Source organism: Spea bombifrons, chromosome 3, assembly GCF_027358695.1.
Source record: "Spea bombifrons isolate aSpeBom1 chromosome 3, aSpeBom1.2.pri, whole genome shotgun sequence".
Lineage (NCBI taxonomy): Eukaryota > Metazoa > Chordata > Amphibia > Anura > Pelobatidae > Spea > Spea bombifrons.
Genome location: NC_071089.1, coordinates 16,925,283 through 16,947,535, shown reverse-complemented (window position 1 = coordinate 16,947,535; position 22,253 = coordinate 16,925,283). Strand labels below are relative to the sequence as shown.

The 22,253-nt window shown below is 39.8% G+C and overlaps 1 protein-coding gene across 3 annotated transcripts in view; it reads left to right on the top strand.

Moving 5' to 3' along the window:
* Positions 1-22,253, top strand: part of PAK5 (p21 (RAC1) activated kinase 5) — a 57,191-nt gene that overhangs the window by 24,736 nt on the left and 10,202 nt on the right. For all 3 annotated transcript variants that reach the window (XM_053459512.1, XM_053459511.1, XM_053459513.1), the window contains one exon: positions 16,415-17,200. In XM_053459512.1, coding sequence (XP_053315487.1) covers positions 16,415-17,200 — 786 coding nt within the window. The remainder of the gene's footprint in view (positions 1-16,414; positions 17,201-22,253) is intronic.

The following is a 22,253-nucleotide window of genomic DNA, read 5'->3' as shown; positions in this document are numbered from 1 at the left end:
CCTTTCCTATATCTGTTAATTTATTGCTGTTTGATCCAAAAGAAGGCAAAAAACCCCGGCTTCGCTCTTTCCAATTTTGCACTAACCAGGGAAAAAAATTCCTTCTTGACCCCAAAATGGCAGTCAGATTTCTCCTTGGATCAATAAGCCGTTTCCCCATAATTAAAGATTATATCCCCGAATATTATGTTTTTCCAGGTATCCATCCAGTTGCAGTTTAAACGTCTGTACAGACTCTGATAAAACTACCTCTGCAGGCAGAGAATTCCACATCCTTACTGTCCTTACTGTAAAAAACCCTTTCCTCTGCTTTAGTCTAAATCTCCTTTCTTCCAGTCTAAACGCATGACCACGTGTCCTATGCATAGTCCTGTTTATGAACAGATTTCCACACAATGGTTTGTATTGGCCCCGAATATATTTATATAACGTTATCATATCCCCTCTGAGGCGATGTTTTTCTAAACTAAACAGATTTAAATTAGTTAACCTTTCTTCATAACTATAGTGCTCCATTCCTTTTATTAATTTTGTAGCCCGCCTCTGCACCCTTTCTAGTGCTATGATATCCTATTTTTGTTTTAATATGGTATATGTTCTGAAAAACAATGAGTCCTCTGGGTCCGTAGTGTAAGATACTACATTACATTACAAAACAAAATGAACAATATACATAATCAACTGGAACACACAGGACTTACTAGTACTGAGGAATGGGAATATTTCTAGTTTAGAGAAACGGGTTGTGCTCCTGTGAGCTTACAGTCTGTTTGACTGTTCCTTAGTGGTTTAGGCCAATTATACTGTTTCTTACCTGAAAATGGTGATAATGATTTTAATAACCAAATCCTCATCAGAATGCAAGCCACTTTTTCAAAGTTTGCTCATGGGTAAAAAAAAAAAAATCCTACAATTTACATTGTACGTAGGTCTACCTCTAAAACATCAAAAATATAGTACAGGCGCCACCTAGTGTTAGTTTGAGGTAAGTGTGGTGGTGTTCGTTGATAACATTTTTAGTTACGCTGTACACTAATAACCAAATACCGTATTTGCTCGATTATAAGACGAGGTTTTTTTCAGAGCAAATGCTCTGAAAAATACCCCTCGTCTTATAATCGGGGTCGTCTTCTAATCAGACCTCAAATAGAGGTCTGATTAGGAGACTAAGATCCAGATCCCCCGCACCGCTGCAGGGGACCTGGATCCTCCTGTCGTCGCCCCCCCCTCCCCACACACTTACCGGTGCTTCCGGAGGTGAAGTTGGCAGCGGGGGTTTGTATGCGTCCGTCGCAAATACCTTCCCCGACTGTCAGAGATCAGAGCTCCAGAGTTCCTGATCTCTGACAGCCGGGGAAGGTATTTGCGACGGACGCATACAAACCCCCGCTGCCAACTCCACCTCCTTCCGGCTGCCGCGGAATGAGACGTCAACCCGCTGCCCCGGCAATGCAGCAGGAAATTGGAAGCACCGGTAAGTAAGTGTGTGTGTGTGTGTGTGTGTGTGTGTGTGTGTAATGCCTTACACCCCTATATGCCACTCTGGCACTTAGGGGGTTAAAAGGCATATTATGGGGCAGAGTGGCATATAGGGAGGTATAAGGCATTTCAGGAGGCAGAGTGGCGTTAAGGGGGCATTTAATAGTGCACTCTGCCTCCTGAAATGCCTTATACCTCCCTATATGCCACTCTGCCCCATAATATGCCTTTTAACCCCCTAAATGCCAGAGTGGCATATAGGGGTATAAGGCATTTCTGGAGGCAGAGTGCTCTATATAATGCCTTTTAACTCCCTTAATGCCACTCTGCCTCCTGGAATGCCTTATACCTCCCTATATGCCACTCTGCCCCATAATATGCATTTTAACCCCCTAAATGCCAGAATGGGATATAGGGGTATAAGGCATTTCTGGAGGCAGAGTGGCACATAGGGGGTCAAAAGGCATACCACGGGGCACAGTGGCATATAGAGGGTTAAAAGGGATATCATGGGCCACAGTGCCATATTGGTGTGGCAAGCCTGGGGGCAGATGTGCGTAACTGGGGGACAGGTTGGAAAATACAAGAAATAAAAACAAAAAAAAAATATTTTTCTCAATCATAGCTTTTATTAAAAAAAATAGTTTACATGAATTAACATTTACTGGTAAAACTTTTTTCCTTTAGGGTCGTCTTATATTCAGGCTTTTTCTTTTTTTCCTAAGTTAATATTCAGATTTTGGGGGGTCGTCTTATAATCAGGGTCGTCTTATAATCGAGCAAATACGGTAATAAGTATTTTTGATTATCAACTTTCATGCATGTTTTATGCAACTTTCATACTCGGCCCCAGCGCTTGCTTGGGAAATGCTGCGAAAGGCCGGCACATGTGGGGAAGGCACTTCCATTGATTTCAATGGGAGCACTTTCCTGTCACTGATTGGCTGCTTCAAGCACCCAATCAGTGGCAACAAACGCCGGACCATAGAGGAGGATGCCGACTGCAGCTGCAGACCTGCAAGTTTCTACCTTGGGAAAGTGTATTTTAGTTGTTTCTAAGGAATGCATATTAAAGTACTTACAGAGTCCCTTAGTGCTTTTTCTTGACACAATAAATAATAATAAAATATAAATTTATGTATTTCTGGGTTTGTGTAAATAAATATATATATATATATATACACACTACTTGTATTACATAATTACACTACACTACTGGCTGTTGTAAGATTAATTTACTAACAAATCTAATCTGTGATCGCACAGGTGATTTTCCTCCTCTTTTTAGCATGTCATGCCGGATTTATTCTGTAGTGCTATATCTACTTTTTTATGGGAATATATTCTTCCAAGTGGTGGCTGCAAAAGGCGATTTTTGTTCCTGTTTTAGAGTCATGAGTCTATTATTCATAGTAGTAGTAAATTATTTTATATTCACCTTGCATGTGTAATAAAAAAACAAAAGCTATGTACTTGTTTCTGCGCACTGGATTCTAGGACTACTTTACTTAGAAAGTGTAATACATGGAGCAGCCTCCTAGCAGAGGTGGTAGATGTTAATACAGTAAGGAAATATAAGTATGTATAGGATAGCTATAAGGCTACCCAGAATATGATATATCTACAATAATATAAAAGGACCAAGCAAAGTTGGAAAGCAGGTGGAAAAATCGGCAGACATGTATGAGATATAAAGACCAATAACTGGCATTACTGTAAGTACTACCTTTACAGATTTTTGATATTATTTACTCTGCATGCATTGAGAAAGTTAAGGATAGGAGGCAACATCATGGAAAGTTATGTATTCCATATTTATGTCACAGAACATTCCAATCAAAAAATGTAATCTGTTAGATTGGGGTTCAACACAATGTAAAATACATTACTAGTTTATCAGTCTAGATAAGCATTTTTCATCTGGAAAATTAAGTGACTGAATCATTACTGCTTTTATCAGTATCCTTCCACGAACACAAATCGGGGATTAAAAATCCAGATTACAGAAGTATTAAAGACTGGAGCAAAAACTGCATGTAGAGATTCCATCTGTACCCAAGGGAGAGCCAAAATCTGTATGCGGTACCCAGATAAAATACGTTATTAATGCAGATATCTGAGTGATGACACATACTGGGGGATTAGTCAGTGTGTGGGTTGGGATGAATAATTTTCTGCATTCTCTGGAAAACATGATTTAAGTTTGTCTTACTGAAAAAAGGGATGCAAGTGCAATGAATGATGATCTTTAATGTGTATTCTGTTAAGGCATAGAATTTACTTAATTGGCTATAAAATGGTTAAAATAAGTCTCTTATTACTAAAACTATTCAATGTTCTAATGAAGACTTTACACATGGGGTCAGTGCTCCGGTACTCCTTGTGCAGTGAGAGGCATTAAGCTGGGGTGAAGAAAGGGGCAAATGTGTGTGAGGGGATCCTGAGAATTCCCCCATATCCAGAATGGACTAATTGAAAATTTGGGGTATCTCAAAAGCTTACTGACAATCATGGGGACTGTAGTTGAGGAGCAGTTGGAGGCTTACATTTTGGATTGTATTAGGGCAGAAAAGGACTACCTCCAAACCCCAGTTATTATAAAGCCACAATCACAACCTAGGTGTTTGTGTGGTTTTATTAGACTGTGCCCCCTTTATGGTTGATAGGGTTCTTGGCATTTTGGGTTCATCATGTTTTCATTTGCATATCCTTTCATTTACTGAATGTATTTCTATTTCACAGCCAAGGGTTTGGGTTGGAAGAGTCTCTCCATATGGAAAAAAAAAAAAAAGATTAAGTGAGTTGTTTTTTTTCATTTGGATATCCCCACTGCTATTTTAAACAGATCTATGAAGATTTGATTCTCCTGTTGGCCTTTTGGCCAAGGAGAGAAGGCTGGGGTAGCAAATCCCTTTAGGTAGCGTGGCTCCAGAAGATTAAAACTGGGCATCGGGGGGCCCGCTGTGGCATTATTATGGCACAGTATCAATGTCATATTTTCACTGTTTGGCTAGAGAAGCATTGCACCTCAAGCTTCAAAGACATAAAAAAAAGTAAAAGATTTTAAATACATCATGTTGCAACAAATGGAGGGGTATAGAGGTGGCCTGGGGGATACCAGTATGTAGAATAAAAGAAATCTTTTTTTTTTTTTTTTTAAAGAGGAACTTTTTGTTTCTATGTACGTCTGTTGCAGTTCTGCTTTTGACCAGATGGTGGTGTATGAGAACCTTTCAATTAGATACTCTTTATTGCAGTGAGCTAGAGTATAACGCAGTGTATATAACATAGCAGTGTGATCTGGTGTGTACATGCTGTAAAACAGCTAAAAGTGGTCTTCTTGTAAAACATACCGTATTTGATCGATTATAAGACGACCCCCCAAAATCTGAATATTCATTTATGGAAAAAAAAAGAAAAAGCCTGAATATAAGATGACCCTATAGGAAAAAAGTTTTAGCAGTAAATGTTAATTCATGTAAACTATGTGAACATTTTTTTTAATAAAAGCTATGATTGAGAAAACATATTTTGTTTTTATTTCCTTTTTTTTCAACCGGCCCCCCCCCAGTTATGCACATCTGCCCCAGTCTTGTCACTCTGCCCCAGAAATGCCTTATTCCCCCTATATGCCACTGTGCCCCATGATATGCCTTTTGACCCTCTATGTGCCACTCTGCCTCCAGAATTGCCTTATACCCCTATATGCCACTCTGGCATTTAGGGGGTTAAAAGGCATATTATGGGGCAGAGTGGCATATAGGGGGGTATAAGGCATTTCTGGAGGCATGTCTTAAAATATTATATGATCTTCATCTAAGTTACCAAAAAGAACAAACTCAATTATTTAGTAGCACAAGAATTATTGTATTGTTCTTCTCCATATTGTATATATCATTCAAACATGTACAGTGTGGGTTATAAAAAAATGTGAACCACTAGGCTAATCACTTCAACAAAATCGAATTAGAGCCAGGAGTTAACAAACCTGGAGTCAAATCGGAGGTGTGTTTTGGAGCTACTTTGACATAAAAAGCATTTTGAGTTTGCTGTTCTCAAAAAGCCTCTGCTAATGTAAACCATGCCTCTCAAAAAAGAAATCTTAGAAAACTTATGTCCAAGAATTATTGATTTGCATAAAATTGGAAAGGGCTACAAAGTAATCTCAAAGAGTTCATATTCATCAGTCCACAGTTAAACAAATTGCTTATAAATGGAGATAATTAGGTGCTGTGGCTACTCTCCCTAGAAGTTGGCGCTCAGCCAAGATGACTGGAGGGCATAATGCAGTACGAATAATGAGGTAAAAAAAAAACCTACAGCAGCGATGGCGAACCTATGGCACGCGTGTCACAACCGGCACGTGAAGCCTTCCGTTGTGGCATGCAGCGCCAGCCTTTGGGGTGAGAGGCTGCACGGGGCTCCAGTCAGCCTTCCCATCAACAAGGGCTGCGCCAGCACCCAGGCGGCAGGGAGCGGAGGAGAGAGAGAGGCGCAGAGCGCCTAGCGACCGCTTGGCATCGCCTTTGTCTCCTTCGCTCCTTACCGCCACCCGCCTCGGCTCTGCCCTGACTGCGGTGGTAGGAGCGTAAGGCCTCTGTCTCGGTTGCAGTGCTGAGTGACGTGCAGATTGCCGTCATATCCCGGCGCTCAGCAGTGAAGCAGCACGCACCACGGCGGAGCAGCGAGACAGAGGCCCTGCACTCCCAACACAGGACTTCTACAAAGGGAGGAGATAGTGAGAAGAGGGGGAGTTTATTCTTGTAAAGTTCTTGATTCTCTTGTAGAAGAGTTGGCAGAGAATGCTGGACAAGTACTGTGAATTGTTAGGCTCCATTTATTTTTATACACTGATATCATTTCAGTGCAAATGCTAATGTTATTAAATAAAATCCTTTTCATGAATAGACCCTCTTTTCATGTGTTTTTCTACTTGGGCAGATAGATGGGCCAAATAGTTTTTATCTGCTGACACATTCTATGTTTCGATGCTTGGAAAACAGACAGACATAATTTATATATATTTATATATTATAATATATAATTTATATATATATATATATATATATATCAGGGGCGTCCAACAGCTGGAGATCCGCAGGCAGGGCAACCGGGATCGCAGATTTGCAAGGGTCCTGCTGCTTTCCTGTGGGTTGCTCGCACAGCAGTGTCTTTTGTACCGCACAGTGGAAGCAGAACACAGCGGAGTCACGTGCATTTGTCACATCACATGACTCCACTCCATTCTTGCTTCCGCTGTTCAGCACAAGAGAAGTTGCTTGCGGGATACACAGTGGGAAGCAGCCCCTGCATAAGTCTGCGAGTGAGAGATCTGCGGTGCAGGTAAGAGGGTGGGGTTGGGGTTGTATGTGTGATTGAGGGAATGAATCTGTGAACTAATGAGTATATGAATGAGTGTATGTGTGATAGCATGGATGTGTAAGTGGGGGGGCATGGCACAGGGAGTCTGTAATTGACCCCATACTGCTGGCAGCGTCAATGCACAAGCGGGCAGCTAGCCAGGTTTCAGCATGTGTTGGCTGACTTGGAATGATAGGAGTGTGATTGCTAACAGCAATCACAGTCCTATCATGCCCAGGTTCCTGCATTTACCGGTTGCCTGGGCATGATAGGAGTGTGATTGCTGTTAACAATCACACTCCTATCATGCCAAATAAGCCAGTACATGCTGGAACCTCGGTATCAATGGGCATGATAGGAATGTGATTGCTGTTAGCAATTATATATATATTAATATTGTTATTGTATTTTATTGTCCAATTTTGGTATGATAACACCACACTTTTATAAAAAGTAAGTAACACACGAAAATTGGACAAAAATACAATAATATCAATTTATATATGATTGTTAACAGCAATCACACTCCTATCATGCCCAGACAACCAGTACATGTTGGAATTTGTGTGCTGTTTAATTTGTGGGGGGGGGGTCATTTTCTGAATCAGTTTTGATCCAGAATTTTCATTTTGGTGCATCCCTAGAATAAATAGAACTATTCAATTTTTCTACTAGTACTGTGAATGTTTAATGTATGTGTTCAATAAAGACATGAAAGATGATCATTGTTGGTTATTAGGTTAAGCACGTTGTGTTCTTTATACTTGTGACTTGTAGACCAGATCACATTTTATGAATGATTAGTGCAGAAAAACATGTGATTCCAGAGGGTTAATTTAGTTTTTCAGGTCACTATATTTGCAACTTCTGACTGATAGATCAAAGGCTGCATGCAATAGCTGATTACAGCTTAAAAAGACCTGTAAATGTGATCTGTCACTCTCCCAAATCCTAAATGGTTGGTATATTTTACTGCTCTACAGAGCAAGCTGATTAGTCTTGGCTTTAGAAGGAGGACTGAGAAGCAGAGTGAGTTCCATACAGCAAGCAAACACATTATTGATACACGTTTCTCCCCATAAACCTCTGAACTTTACTGTTGCGACAAATACATTTTACTGATGATATATTCTGCATGGATAACAGCTGCACTTTCATAAAGGTCAATTACTGAACTCAGCTCCCGACATACTCGAGAGTAAATCCCATCAGGTCCAGGTGCTTGATTAACCTTCAGTGTGTTAATAAATTGCTCTTGAATTCTCTCCTGGGTCAGCCATAAAAGTCTCATAATTGTGTGATATCTGCCATTGCCACATCACTGGAACATGTGTAGAAAAAAATGTATTAAGCGCTTTTGCCTTGTGATCTGTACCCTCCTCCTCCATTTTCAGGCATGCAACATTTTCTCCTTCCTTTCTCGTACCTTTTGCGATAATTTTCTCATTTTGCACTTTTTTATGTTTTGTATCTCTCTGAAAGGGAGCAACTGAGCTTTGTGACTTCAAATCCTTCAAGAACAGCTTTTTTGTTTTCCACTACGTGTTACCGCTTTATTAAACCATGTTATTTTCAATGACTGTTTCACAAAGGTATATATTTACTAATAGATTAAAGCTATTCCATTTATCTTCTGTGCTTAATTAACACAGTTTAGCAAATTAAAATTAGCCTTTCTAGAAATTAAGTTATTCAATTTATCCCCAAGATTTTCTTATTAAAATGTATTTTGAAACAGACCATATTGTGATATATATGTATATATTTTATAACTGTTAACTTGGATATTAGTCCAATACATCCAATAATGCATCATTCCTGGTGGGTTTAAATAGTAGAAATGTCCTTTCTCCAATCCATTTAAATCCCCACGTCTATACCTTTGCCTAGTTGCACAGCATTTTCTATTTGCATCAGCAGCTGCAATTCTTCAAGCCATCCAAAGTTGGGTGGTTTATGTCACATGCCCTCTAATACCTTCTGAATGCCAACACCGCTGACATTTCCCACCAAGGGTTTCACTAAGACTCCTCAAAAACAGAATATCTTAATTGAGGCATTAAGGCTGGTTTCACATATAGGCAGTTCTCACGACTCTTTTATTTGTCCCGTCCGCCCCAAACAATACATGTGCATGTGCAAGAGGACACTACTGTGCAAGAGGACACTATTGTGCATGTGCAAGGGGAAACTACTGTGCATGTGCAAGAGGGTACTTAAGTATGCTTCCAGCTTTTAGTACAATCAGATATAAGAAACAAGACTAAATCAGGTACTCAAAAGGCTAACATTTAAGATAAAACCCAGTTATCATATCCATTGTGATGGCTTTGGTGTACTTTTACTGATGGGGACATTGGGTACAAGACAGAATCGGAAACAATAACCATAGTCCTTGGAAATTAATTACAAAATGACACCCATTAACGTTTTATCTGGAATCCACCGCTAAAAGCACACATTAGCACTATTATCGATTGTTATATGTCAGAAAAAGTGAAAAATGAGTTAACACTATGTAAAAAAAAACAGAATACACAGATAACAAAAATGAAAAAAAAACATGGTCAGCTGGGATATAGAAAGCCAAGATCCATGCCACAGATGGGAAATGAATATCTCTATGAACACAGAAGTGACCAAAGCATAGCAGCAGGACTATCCCCGACAAGTATGAATCCATCTGCGGAAGAATGAATGCTCTACTGCACGTGATAGAATATATTCCTCCACTGAAAAAAAATCCCATGCAGTGTTTTTATTAAAATCGTGTAAAAATCTTCAAACCGAGTGAAATGTCCTAGGAGCCTTGTAGGACAGATTACTTAATTATCTCATCACGGAGTAAGACATACAAGTATGATTATAATTAAATGTATCCAGTGTTGTTATGGTAACAGACGTGAAACAAAAAAAGAATACAATATATAATAATTATATACCACACATTTTAGCCATTTAATCCTGCTAACAGAGGAACTTCTGGCAAGATTTTTATTTTCTTGACATTGAATGTAGTACTTATCTTAAAGGAATCCCTTCTCTTTAATGTGATCCGTTAAGAAGGTATTCTCTATCAATAGAAAAAACAATATTTTGTATAATTTTACTTGTTTTGTCCTGTCTACCCTTGTACAGCGTGACAGAATATGATGGTGCTATACAGGGGAGGGCTGGCAGCCTAAGGCCTGGGGGGCAAGTCTAGTCAACTGGCCCATTGCACCATCAAAGCGACTGCGAGCGACATTGAAAGTGGCCGTCGTGCGGCAGTCACTCCACCAGCGCCTAATGAAATTAAAGTGGCCGGCGTGCACACACCACATGCCTCAGCTCTTCATTACACCCCTTTTAAGACGTGGGAAGAGGAGCTGAGGCATGGCCGTTGGGTCTGACAGCCGCATGATGCAGGGGCGTACCTAGAGTATTTGGGACCTGTGGCAGACCCTGTATGTGGCACCCCCCCACACATACACACACTTTAAAACTGCATAGTTTCTATGGTTAGGCAAACATTGACAGGGGTACAGCATAACTGTTATCATTATATACTTAGGGATTATGCTGTACCACCGTCAATGTGTGCCTATACATTGAGCCAGACACTGACAACCCCTATCACTATATACTAAGCCAAACATTGATGTGGTGTAGGCTTACCACTTTAGTGACTGGCATAGTATATAGTAGGGATGCACCAAAATGAAAATTCTGGACTGAAACTAAAAATTCAGCATTCACTTGGCCAAAACTGAAAAAAAAAAACTTTAAAATACTTTATTAAAAGTAACACCAAAATTAGACAAAAAAAATCAACAACAATATTAACACATATATATATATATATATATATATATATACACACATATATATAACAACAATCACAATCCTACCATGCCCAGGTTCTAGCATGTGCTGGTTGACTTAGCATGATAGGAGTGTGATTGCTGTTTGCAATTATATATATATATATATAACACACCGAAGTTGGACCAAAAAATAATTTATAACAGCAATCACACTCCTATCATGCCTAGGCAGCCACTACATGCTGGGATCTGGGCATGAAAGGAATGTGATTACGGACTCCCTATGCCAAGCTATCCCCCAACACTTACACATCCATGCTATCTGAAACCCTCATTCAGCATAACACCCATCACTCTCACACACTTACATTCAGCATAACACCCATCACTCTCACACACTTACATTCAGCATAACACCCATCACTCTCACACACTTACATTCAGCATTACACCCATCACTCTCACACACTTACATTCAGCATAACACCCATCACTCTCACACACTTACATTCAGCATAACACCCATCACTCTCACACACTTACTAATCCACTCTCTCCTACCTTTTCTTCTTTCACTCTCACCTTTCCTCCTCCTCTTCTTCTTCTTCTACTTCTACTTCTTCTTCTTCTTCTTCCTGTCCTTCCGGTGCACTGAAGACGGTGGGCGTGGCTTCAGTGTTGTGCGCCGGGATTTAACATTAAGTCCCGGCACACAGCCGCGCGCATCATTTCAGAAGGCGTGCCGGCATGGTGGCACCCTTCAGATGAGCGGCAGCCGGGGTCTGTAAGCGCTATGAAGGTGACAGCCCCGGCACAGACATGATTTTGAATACTTCTATTTTGGAACCATTGCAATTGCCAAAAATTGATTAATATTCGTGTTTTCCAAAATCAAGACGCATGAATACATTCAAGCTTCTGTCTAAAACATTTTATATTTGCTGTTTTAGAAGCCTGCTGTCCATGAAAATTCTATAGCAAAGTGCTGAACCCCAATAACATCAATTAATTTGGGATTTATTCACTAAAGACAGAGTTGGCAGGAGACTTGGAGTTTCAGTTGGCTCACTCCACTATGCGTTACGTTGGGCCAAGGCTAGCAGGTTTCTACAGTGCGAAGGACTGAACTGGTCCTGCATAATGCATCATTCAGCGGGCGAGTAGTAAAGAAATCTAGTTGATTTAACTGCATTATACAGAGCCAGCCAAACTCTTGCTGCAGCAAAAGCTCATCGGGGTTGGCCCTTCATAACATATAGTGCCATGAAGAAGTGGAAAGCACAGCTTCTTTTACTGGTGATGTTTCTAAAAATGCATTATACAACTACAGGGCAAGAATATTTTCAATAAAGTTCTGCAGCCAAGTTAGGAGTTCACTGTGTGGTCATACCTGGGAACTTCTGAGCTCCGGCTACCCTTGTGGGACACAGCCAGGACTGCCCACTGATGTCAGGGGCCGGTCCCGCTGATGTCAGTGGGCGGTCCAGATGACATCATGGACATTTAAAGGAAAAGTGGGCGGGGAGTGGGGCATGGGAAGGGTTGAGGTGTTGAACCGGAGCGGTGCTTCTCCCAGAGCTCTTGGGTCAAACCCGGTGAGTTCCCAGGTATGTGAATGGTGCATTTTTACAAAGGCAGCAGAAGCCATCAATTATCATCTTTTCATTTTTTAACCCTCTGTACCTACAAAAAAAACCCTGTGGATTTTGGAAAATGTTCCTTAATACTGCATACAAGTGAAGAATGCAACCGATATAATGACAAAAGAGAACAGATGACTTTTATAACCCCAAAAGTGTATATAGTTGTGATTTGTTTTGAAGCATTACATGTAAGGTCTTCTGAGGGCAAACTGTTAATTTCCTACTTCATTATTGTCAAAGTGAATTCAATGTTTGTGAGCCAAGCTGTTTTTCATCCTCTCTTTGGAACAGGAGTAGACAGATGTTTTCATAGTCAGATCCATTAGAGCTTATCACTAGAGAACAGACCAGGAGAAGAACACCATGAAATATAGCTACTGTCACCGCTGCCCCCAAACAAACGTAGAGCAAGTGCTCGGGAAGCAGTGCACGCAGAGTAGCTCACCCTAATTTAAATAGATTACATTCTGTTCTTTTTGTGATGTATAGATGTTTTCTCACTTGTTAACCTTTGCGTTCAGTGCTTTTGAACAAATACTTTGCAGTGGCTACATGCACCCAGGTGTATAATGGGACATTGTGCTCTTCAATGTAAATGCGAGAGTAGGGGGTTTCCAGGATGGCTTATTGACTATCAAATATATACCTGGAATGTTTTCCTTGGGGATTTTTTTTTTATTTTTTTTTTCTTCTCTCTCACTCGCTCTGTTTAGTAAGGTGTGAAAAATGCTGTAAAGTGTTAGAATGTCTACTAAAATAGACATTTTAATAGTATAAGATTTAACAATATGCAAAGTGCGTGAACTGCAGAAAAATGTAAATCAAATCATTATTTGTGTGATCTCACTTTGCTTTAAAAACAGTATCAATTCTTTTAGATATACTTTCACAACTCAGCAGGGAGATTGTTCCAAACATCTTGGAGAATTAACCGCAGTTGTTCTGTGGATTAAGCCTCAGTTACTTCTCTCTCTTTATGTAATCCCAGACAGACTTGCTGTTAACATCAGGGCTCTGTGGGGTCATCCCATCGCTTCCAGGAATCCTTGTTCTTCTTTACTCTGAAGATAGTTCTTAATGACTTTGGTTGTATGTTTGGGGTCGTTCTCGTACTGCAGAATAAATTTGGAGATGAGATGCCTCCTTGATGGTATACATGAGGTATAAGTATCTGACTGTACTTCTCAGCATTAAGGAGACTATAAATCCCCAGTTGGGTCGCCTGGCCATGTTTCCACGTCAGAGGTATGGCTTTTTGGCCACAAGTTTTATATTACGATAACTTCTGATCAGACTTTTCCAGACAATAGATGGCTGTACCAGGGTTCCAGTGTTTGTCCGTTTCCTTGTGCTTCTTAAAAGGAGTTTGGACAGACCATCTGGAAACCAATGTCTGCTTGGGGAGACCTCGCTAATGCCGTATAACTGCCTTGTGTCTTGTTGCTGTGCTCATTCTTGCTGTCGTGCTTGACTTTTGTCTGTCTTCAGCAACCTCACATTGTTACTGAGTTTGGCTGTTCCTCTTCCAGTTTTGGTCTGTTAATGATTGAGTTTCAACCTACATATTGATGATCAGTAGCATCTGTTTGATATAATTGTTTAGACATACACCTAACCATATGGATCCAAAACTAAGTGTACCTAGGACAATCAGTGCAATTTTGAAGGCAAAGGGTAGTCGCACCAAATATTTATTTGATTTATATTTTCCTTCTGCTTTTTGTTAAATGATAAATAAACTGCTAAAACGTGTATTTTTGAAAGCATTCTCAAGGTTATAGATTCATACCTGAGTGTGTCTTCAAACCAATGTCCATATATAAGAAAGTAAAAGAGCACACCAAGGATTTCTGCTGGAAACAGTAGACGATGTATTCACACATTGTAGGTATCGTAATAGGAACTCTCCGGGGCTTTTATCAAGAGATTATCTATCATTAGCAAGTAGGCCATTTGGAGTTGGTAGTAATGACAGCTTCCACTATTATAAATAATGTATTATGTAAGTGTGAGATATTATTATCTTATGTAAAAATTGTTACTTTGTGGTGTTTTTATATATATATATATATCTGTGTGTGTGTGTGTGTGTGTGTGTGTGTATATATATATATATATATATATATATATATATATATATATATATATATATATATATATATATGTATGAAATCATGAGCAGCCAGTCGGAAAGTGATGGAGAATTACATCCTAGGGTTTATTATGCATACAATTAAAGTGAAAGGATATATAGACACTCATTACAGTGCTACATATTTTACGTACGGCTTCGCTTGTAAGACACATTAGCCCAACATACAGTCAGTTATTATTCTCTGCTACAGATGCTCCTCGTTCTCAAGTTACCCAATGTGTGGAATTTAGGGACAATTCATCCTGTGCCAATAGCGTGTACGTTTGGGGAGTGTTATTCTATAATGTTTTCTAATGTTTTGTGTGGGGTCTATCCCGCATATGTACCGTATTTGATCGATTTGCGCAGACCTTCCCCGGCTGTCAGAGATCAGAGTTCCCCGTGATCTCTGACAGCTGGGGAAGGTCTTTGCGATGGACGCAGACAACTCCAGCTGCTAACCGCACCTCCTCCCGGCTGCAGCGGAAGTTGTGTACGCGAATCGCGTAGAGCTCTACACGCTGCCCGGACTACGCACCGGGGACTCCCGGGGGGGGGTATAACACAGGTGGATCCAGGTCCCCTGCATCGCTGCGGGGGATCTGGATCTTAGTCTCATAGTCAGACCTATTTGAGGTCTGATATAAGACGACCCTGATTATAAGGGGGGGGGGGTCCAGAGCATTTGCTCTGGAAAAAACCTTGTCTTATAATCAAGCAAATACGGTAATTACCATGAACTGAGAAGTAGTGCAGCCCCTCTGCCACATAACAGGGAGCCTCAGGCTTTCTGCAACTCCTCTACTTAAAAAAAGAGATCCCTTGCAGAGCTTCTTTAAAAAGTGGAGCCCAGTAGTAAGAAACGCGGTGCGATAAATACATCACTGCATACTCTAAAGGTTTTAGAAGCTGTATATTTGTCACATTTATGTGTTAAGGTCTTTTATCTTACTCCAGTGTATTTGACAGACATCTTGGCTCTTTATCATTCTTCCTGGTGAGAAATAATATAATGTCCTTTTATCCCCCCGAGAGACACATGAAAGTCCTAAAGCGGTAAGGACTTCTGTACATAAGCAGGACCTCAGTAGAATTGGATCAGCTCAGTGGGGTGCTTGAGCAGGGGAAAAAAATATCACATAACTGATGGGAATGAATGATTATTGGAACAGAAATCAAACTTTTCTTCAATACTAAACTTTGTCACTATATGCAGCACCGTGTCTAATGTACTTATACTTATACTTTAAGGCTTTTGCAAAAAAAGAGTGACTAATATACAATTTTGCCCTGATTATTTTAACCAGCTGCTTAGAATCGTGTATCTGTGGGGAGCAATGCCAGCTTTTGGTTGTCATAGATATGATTTTATTTTTCTTCAAGTCATATTATTATGTTGCACATATATTTCATATCTGGTGCTGCCTTACCCATTAAACCGCACCAGGCATATATTTTTCTTCTTAGTCAACCTTTTTTTTTTTTTTTTTTTTTTAACATTCTACAGGATTAAAAAGAGGATTACGGAATCAGAAATTTGACAGGGTCAGGTGTCAAGTACACATTTCCGCACTGCCAAAAAATCACACAAAAAAAAGATTTAGACTTCAAAATGTTGGTAATTTGAACATTATTCAAAAGCTGATTACTCAAGTTAGCTAGGTTATTCACTAAAGAGGGAGTTGCAGTTTGTCACTGATTTCACTTTACATAATGAACTCCAGGGAGCTTCTGTCACCAAGATTAGTTAGATTAGACCCTGTATAAAGCATATTTAAATCAATGTGATTTGTTGAGGCAATTTATTGAATAAACTATACATTATGCAGGGTCCTGCCAACTCCCCACATATGTGGTTTTCAGTGGTTTTGATATTTATGTGCAGACTTGTTCTCAAGATGTGGCATTTAGTGATTTTTATCACAATTTGATGTTACTTATGAAGTGTTGTTCAGTCTTAACTAACGATGTGTTCCTTAATTCCATTGTAGACAATTGTCCGAGGCAGTAAACCACCACTGGATGCTTCCATCAATGGCTTGCTTGAAGATTTTGACAATATTTCTGTAACACGCTCCAATTCCCTTCGAAAAGAAAGCCCACCGACTCCTCATCAGGGACATTCTAACCATTTAAAAGGCTACCCCGAAGAAAATGGCTTTTTTACCTTCTCCCATGTAGGCTGGGAAATTCCAAGGAGTAACGTTTCCGAAAGATACAAAGAAAGAAGCCTTAGTGCAGAGGAAGCAGAAACCTATTACAGAACAAACAAGCCAGCAAGACCCAATGGACATCCCATAAAAATGAGGTCATATGAAGCATACTTTCCTGAAACAAGGTCTGTGAAATCAGATATGTCCAGCTATCCGTCTGAGTACCACCCACAACTGGAAATGAAAAGTAAATCTGTCGACCAATGTGGACTTCCCTGGGACTATCACAGGCTCACTGGGACATCTCTTCAGGACTACAGGGATTACTTTCCACCTTCAATTACAGGGACAGTAATGTTGAGTGAGGGCTCAAAAGAAAGACTTGAGTATACTGAATGGAGTGATGGAATACCGACGGATGAGTACGATAAGAGGCCAAAGTCATCATATGTTACCCAGACAAGTCCTCAACCAGCCATAAGACAAAGGTCGAGGTCTGGATCTGGTCTTCAGGAACCTCTCATGCCATATGGGGCAAGTGTTCTGAAAACAAACCAGCAGGGGCATCCATTCAGTTCATACACATACCCCCGCTTGTCAGAAACTGCTGCGTGCATTCCAAAGGTAATATTAACCCTGTGAATACATTCATCTGCATTTTCTTCTTCAAACTGTTATTGAAAAAATGGTATTGAAATTTGGAGGAAAAACATATGAAAAAAATTTAATCTAACTATTGAAGTCCCATCAAAATTGCTCCTCCCTTATGATTTATTATAATGGGAGTCCAAGGATAGTCCAAAGAAAAACACAAGTATAGTCCATTAAAATAACATCAAATGGATCAGAAACACAGTGTAGATATTGTCATTGTTGTAAACGACTATTGTAGTTGGAACTCTTTTTTATTGAATATCTTCATAGACGTACGGAGACCCTTTATCACTCCCATCACTCCTGTGTTTTAATGGCACATTGTGTTCACTAATCCAAGTTTAAGTTTCAAAGGCTAATTAACCCCTTAATGACAAAGCCCATACATGTACAGGCTCAAAATGCATTGCTTTCAATGGGTTTAGGGACCTCCCATTGTCCTTAAGGGGTTAATCGTCATAAAACAATTTTGCAATCATGTTACAGATAGAAATGTCCTTGTTTTCCATGAAAACAGCAAAGTGACCCCAAACTTTCGAGCAATAGTATATATATTTCCATATCCTGCATTTAGCAATGATGTTTACAGATTTGAAAAAACGATATGTTCTAGAAATCCACTTCATTTAGTTCCTTTTTCCCAGGGGTGCCGCCATCTTGTCTTCCTGTTCTCTGGGTTTGTGTGATTAGGCCTCTCCATTGATTTCCCTCTCCTTTGATGGGAGTTGACCAGTTCTTGTTGCCTTTGTAAGGGGAGAAGGGGTGAAAGGAGAGTATTTCAGAACAAATAGATTTTTTTCATACCTTTCGCCATAGATCTCAGCATCCCTTAGCGATGATGTTCCTTACTTTTACTTTTTCTACAATACACAACTTCCATATAGGATGTTGGAGGCCATTCGCAGCATCTATTTTTACGCGATGTCGTCAAACCATTAGCTGGGCTGCTCCCTGGGTTTCTTTTTAATTCTTCTTCTCCTTGCAGAGTTCAGAACAGTTATTACCACCCATTGGTAAACATCTCTTTTTAGATATGTGTGCAGATCTGTCTACCGAGCCATCATTTTTATTATTTGCTTTTAATTATCACGCTTCAGAATCCATCTAAAAAAACTGGCGATTTTGTTTGTGTGAACAAGTAAAAAAAGATAAAAATAGTATCAAGTATAATGTTTGTAATTATATGTATCTTTCTCCTTATTGAAAAGAGGTGTGTGAGAGCAGCTAAGAAAACAAAGCTTTGTTATACTCATATCATCCCCAGCAATTTATAAATACTATAATTATTGGATGTTTCATTGCCATAGCAGTTTGAAACGTTTATTATATATATCTATATATATATATACCCTCTTACAAATTAAAATCTGGATTTCCAAAGTTATATTTCAAGTTATAATATAACAACATCAAAATATTTTAAAATTTATCATGAACAAATTGTGAAGAGCTTCATCTATTGAATGCAGAGAGTACCGCATTTGCTCAATTATAAGACGACCCCCCAAAATCTGAATATTAATTTAGGAAAAAAGAAAAAGCCTGAATATAAGACGACCCTATTGTAAAAAAGTTAAGTTGCTAACCGCAACTCCTTCCGGCTGCAGCGGAAGTTGTCTACGCGAATCGCGTAGATGTCTACACGCTGCCCCGGCTACACACTGGGGAGTCAGAAGCACCGGTAAGTTGGGGGGGCATAAGACAGTAGGATCCAGGTCCCCTGCAGCACTGCAGGGGATCTGGATTATAGTCTCATAGTCAGACCTATTTGAGGTCTGATTAGAAGACGACCCCGATTATAAGATGAGGGGTCTTTTTCAGAGCATTTGCTCTGAAAAAACCATCGTCTTATAATCGAGCAAATACGGTAATAAGTCAGTTCGGTTTAAGATATGGAAACATTGTGAATATCATTCCTCGTATAGGTGAAGCATTTGCATGTCTTGGGTACAGAATGGGCTAATACCTTTTTCTTTTAACTTTATGAAGAGGGTAGTAGATAAGAGTGCTCGACAAACATTTCCAGGGTTTTGCAGGGCTGCCATCATGAATCCGTTGTAGCCTTAGAGTGTGTATGCTAGCATACAGTGTTAGTGAGTGTATTAGTGTATGGTGTTAGCATGTGTGTACATGAGCATAGAATATTAGCGTGTGTGTGTGTGTTACTGTATGGTGGTAGAGTGTGTAAATGTACATGTATGGCAAACTCCAGGTGCCAGGTTGGCTAATATATGAAAATAAAAACATGATTGGGAATGAAAAAAAAGCTGCCTCCTCTAACTTTGTGGCTGACTCCTATGCTGAGTTCAAGATGAGACCTAATTAAGGTCTGAGTCTTTACAGCCGGAAACATGGGTGGACTAGATGGGCCGAATGGTTCTATATCTGCTGTCAAGTTCTTTGCTTCCTGCAGCTTGCACAGTTTAAAGAAGACAATCTAATCAGCCATTACCCTTCTATAACTCTATATGTCTTACAAACATTTTTTAAAGGACTTTTTTTCCAATTTTGGATTGATTTACCAACCCAGCCCATGTAGACTAGTGAACTAACATATAAACGTATTATATCAGGACCTCGAAAGAGAATCAGAAATGGCACGCCAGTTACCGAACCGTGATAATAGCAACGTGAACCATAATTGGCAACTGCCGAATTGCTAGCGCCAATAGCGCTTTGACTTAGTCTAATGAATAATTATTTTAGACTTTAATCAACAGCGGATCTATCGGGCTTGTCAAAATCAGTTCCACCGTCTCAGAAAGCTTAGTTCGAAGGAAACCATTATTGATTAGAGCTTAATAACCCGATAACTCATTTTTAAAAATCACAATCTATTTGTCCGGCATGCTGTTATAAACTACTGGCTTCTTAGATTAACCCTTATGAATTTTCATACATAATCCTTTCTTAGAATTTTCCCTGCTATAGAATTCTGACACCAATTCCAACCGCCACTGAGCTACCTGACTCTAATACAGATTATAAAAAGCTTCCTGCGTTTAATTGCACGGCTAATTTTTCTGTTGATCTAAGTAGTTTTTTTTCCTTTGGACTACGTTCAGGTATATGTTTTCTTTAATTGGAATTGATTTGGAATTAAATTCCAGTTTGGAATAATCACTTTATTAACTATTAAGGTTATCAAGGGCCAACTCCACAGGCTTTCATGGTGGTGGGGGGGTTGTCATGAGGTGGACTTTCCCCAGTGCACATTTTTGATACTGATACCTATTCCTATTCCATGATGCTTTATACCATCCTTTTGGCCTTTTGGCTACGATCAAGTGAGTACCTGTGAGAGAGGTAAAGCTTGGTCCTCTGGGATAGCATGGAGCCCCGAGGTTGCAATTTGTCTCGATTCTTTGGTCCAAGACGGGGCGTTGTGCACAGTGATGTTGTGTGGGGTTAAGCGCAATTCACCTTTTTTGATGCACATGCTGGTAAGCATTTTGTGAACTTCAGACCCGTACATGTACTTTTTATTTTTGGATGCGCTGCCGGCCTTTATGGTTAGGTGTGTGGTATATACAGGAAACATTTTGTATCACACCAACCTAATGGCCGGGGCTTTCTTGGGGAGCACATTTGTATATCGTTTTTTTCACACAATTGCACTGGTTTTGCACAGAGCAGGTATGCCATTGAAGTGAAGTGGCCAATGAATCCTATATATAATTTCTGCTTTCCCTCTTCCCCGTCTTTTTCTCTTTCCTCTTTTCCTTTTATTTGCCAACCTGTCCCCCAGTTATGCACATCTGCCCCCAGGCTTGCCACTCTGCCCCCATATTTGCCTTATACCCCCTTATATGCCACTCTGCCTCCCTGATATGCCACTCTGCCCACCAGATATTCCTTATACCCCCTTATATGCCACTCTGCCCCAAGAAATTCCTTATACCCCCTTATATGCCACTCTGCCTCCCTGATATGCCACTCTGCCCACCAGATATTCCTTATACCCTCTTATATGCCACTCTGCCCCAAGATATTCCTTATATCCCGTGAAATGCCACTCTGCTTCCCTGATGTGCCACTCTGACCCCCCAGACATTACCGATGCGTCACCAAACATGTCCCCCGTGCTCCAGACTCACTGCTGTCTAGTGGGGGCAGCCGGCGATCATCAATGTGATGCGCGTAGACAACCTCCGCTTCAGCCCGGCACTTCCTCCGGGTCATCAATGATGTCACGCCAGGTCTCCGTCATTCGCTTTGAAAAACCTCATCTTATATTCGAGCAAGTTTGGTAACTGTGGTTATTCATAAAGATCTAGTGACGTACTCGATCTTGTGCTGTGTTTCTAGGATAGTGAAAAAAAAAGATTATTCTAAGATTTTAAGCTACTGTACCGTAGATCAAATGCTACGAGATTTATCAGACTACTGCCAGGGATTAATTATATGAAAGAAAGCTCAAATCATTAAAAGCTACATTTATTTTTAACATTGCTTTGATCTTCAGCAATATGAAAAATCTGAATTCCCATTCATGGGCATGATTACTCATACCCAGCAAACATTGCGCGCGCTAAGAAAAGAGGGACATCAGGGGAGGAAAAAGGGACAGTTGGATGTGGGTCTGGAAGAGGAATACTTGGGAGGCACAGATGCAGAACTGTCATATTAATTTGCTATTAATGTCTGTAAAAACAGAGTAGCGCGTTCACCCTTCATGTCACTTGATTTTACTAATAGTTTACCCAGTTTCACTAATGATCTTTATCTTTAAAAAAAATCTGTTAATTTTGTTAATTCCTAACCGATATTTTACATGGTATCTGGATTAGAAATGGCTGGCAACTAGGGCTGCAACTAACGATTATTTTAATAATCGATTAGTTGGCCGATTATTTTTTCGATTAATCGATTAATCGGATAAAAAAAACAATATGCAAATTTTTCGTTTATTTAAAATAATTTAATGAACTGGATGTTAAAAAACAACTTAAATTTTACATTAACATTCTTATTTTGTTATGATGTAATAAAAAACAATATTTTCAAAGTACAAGAACCCAAA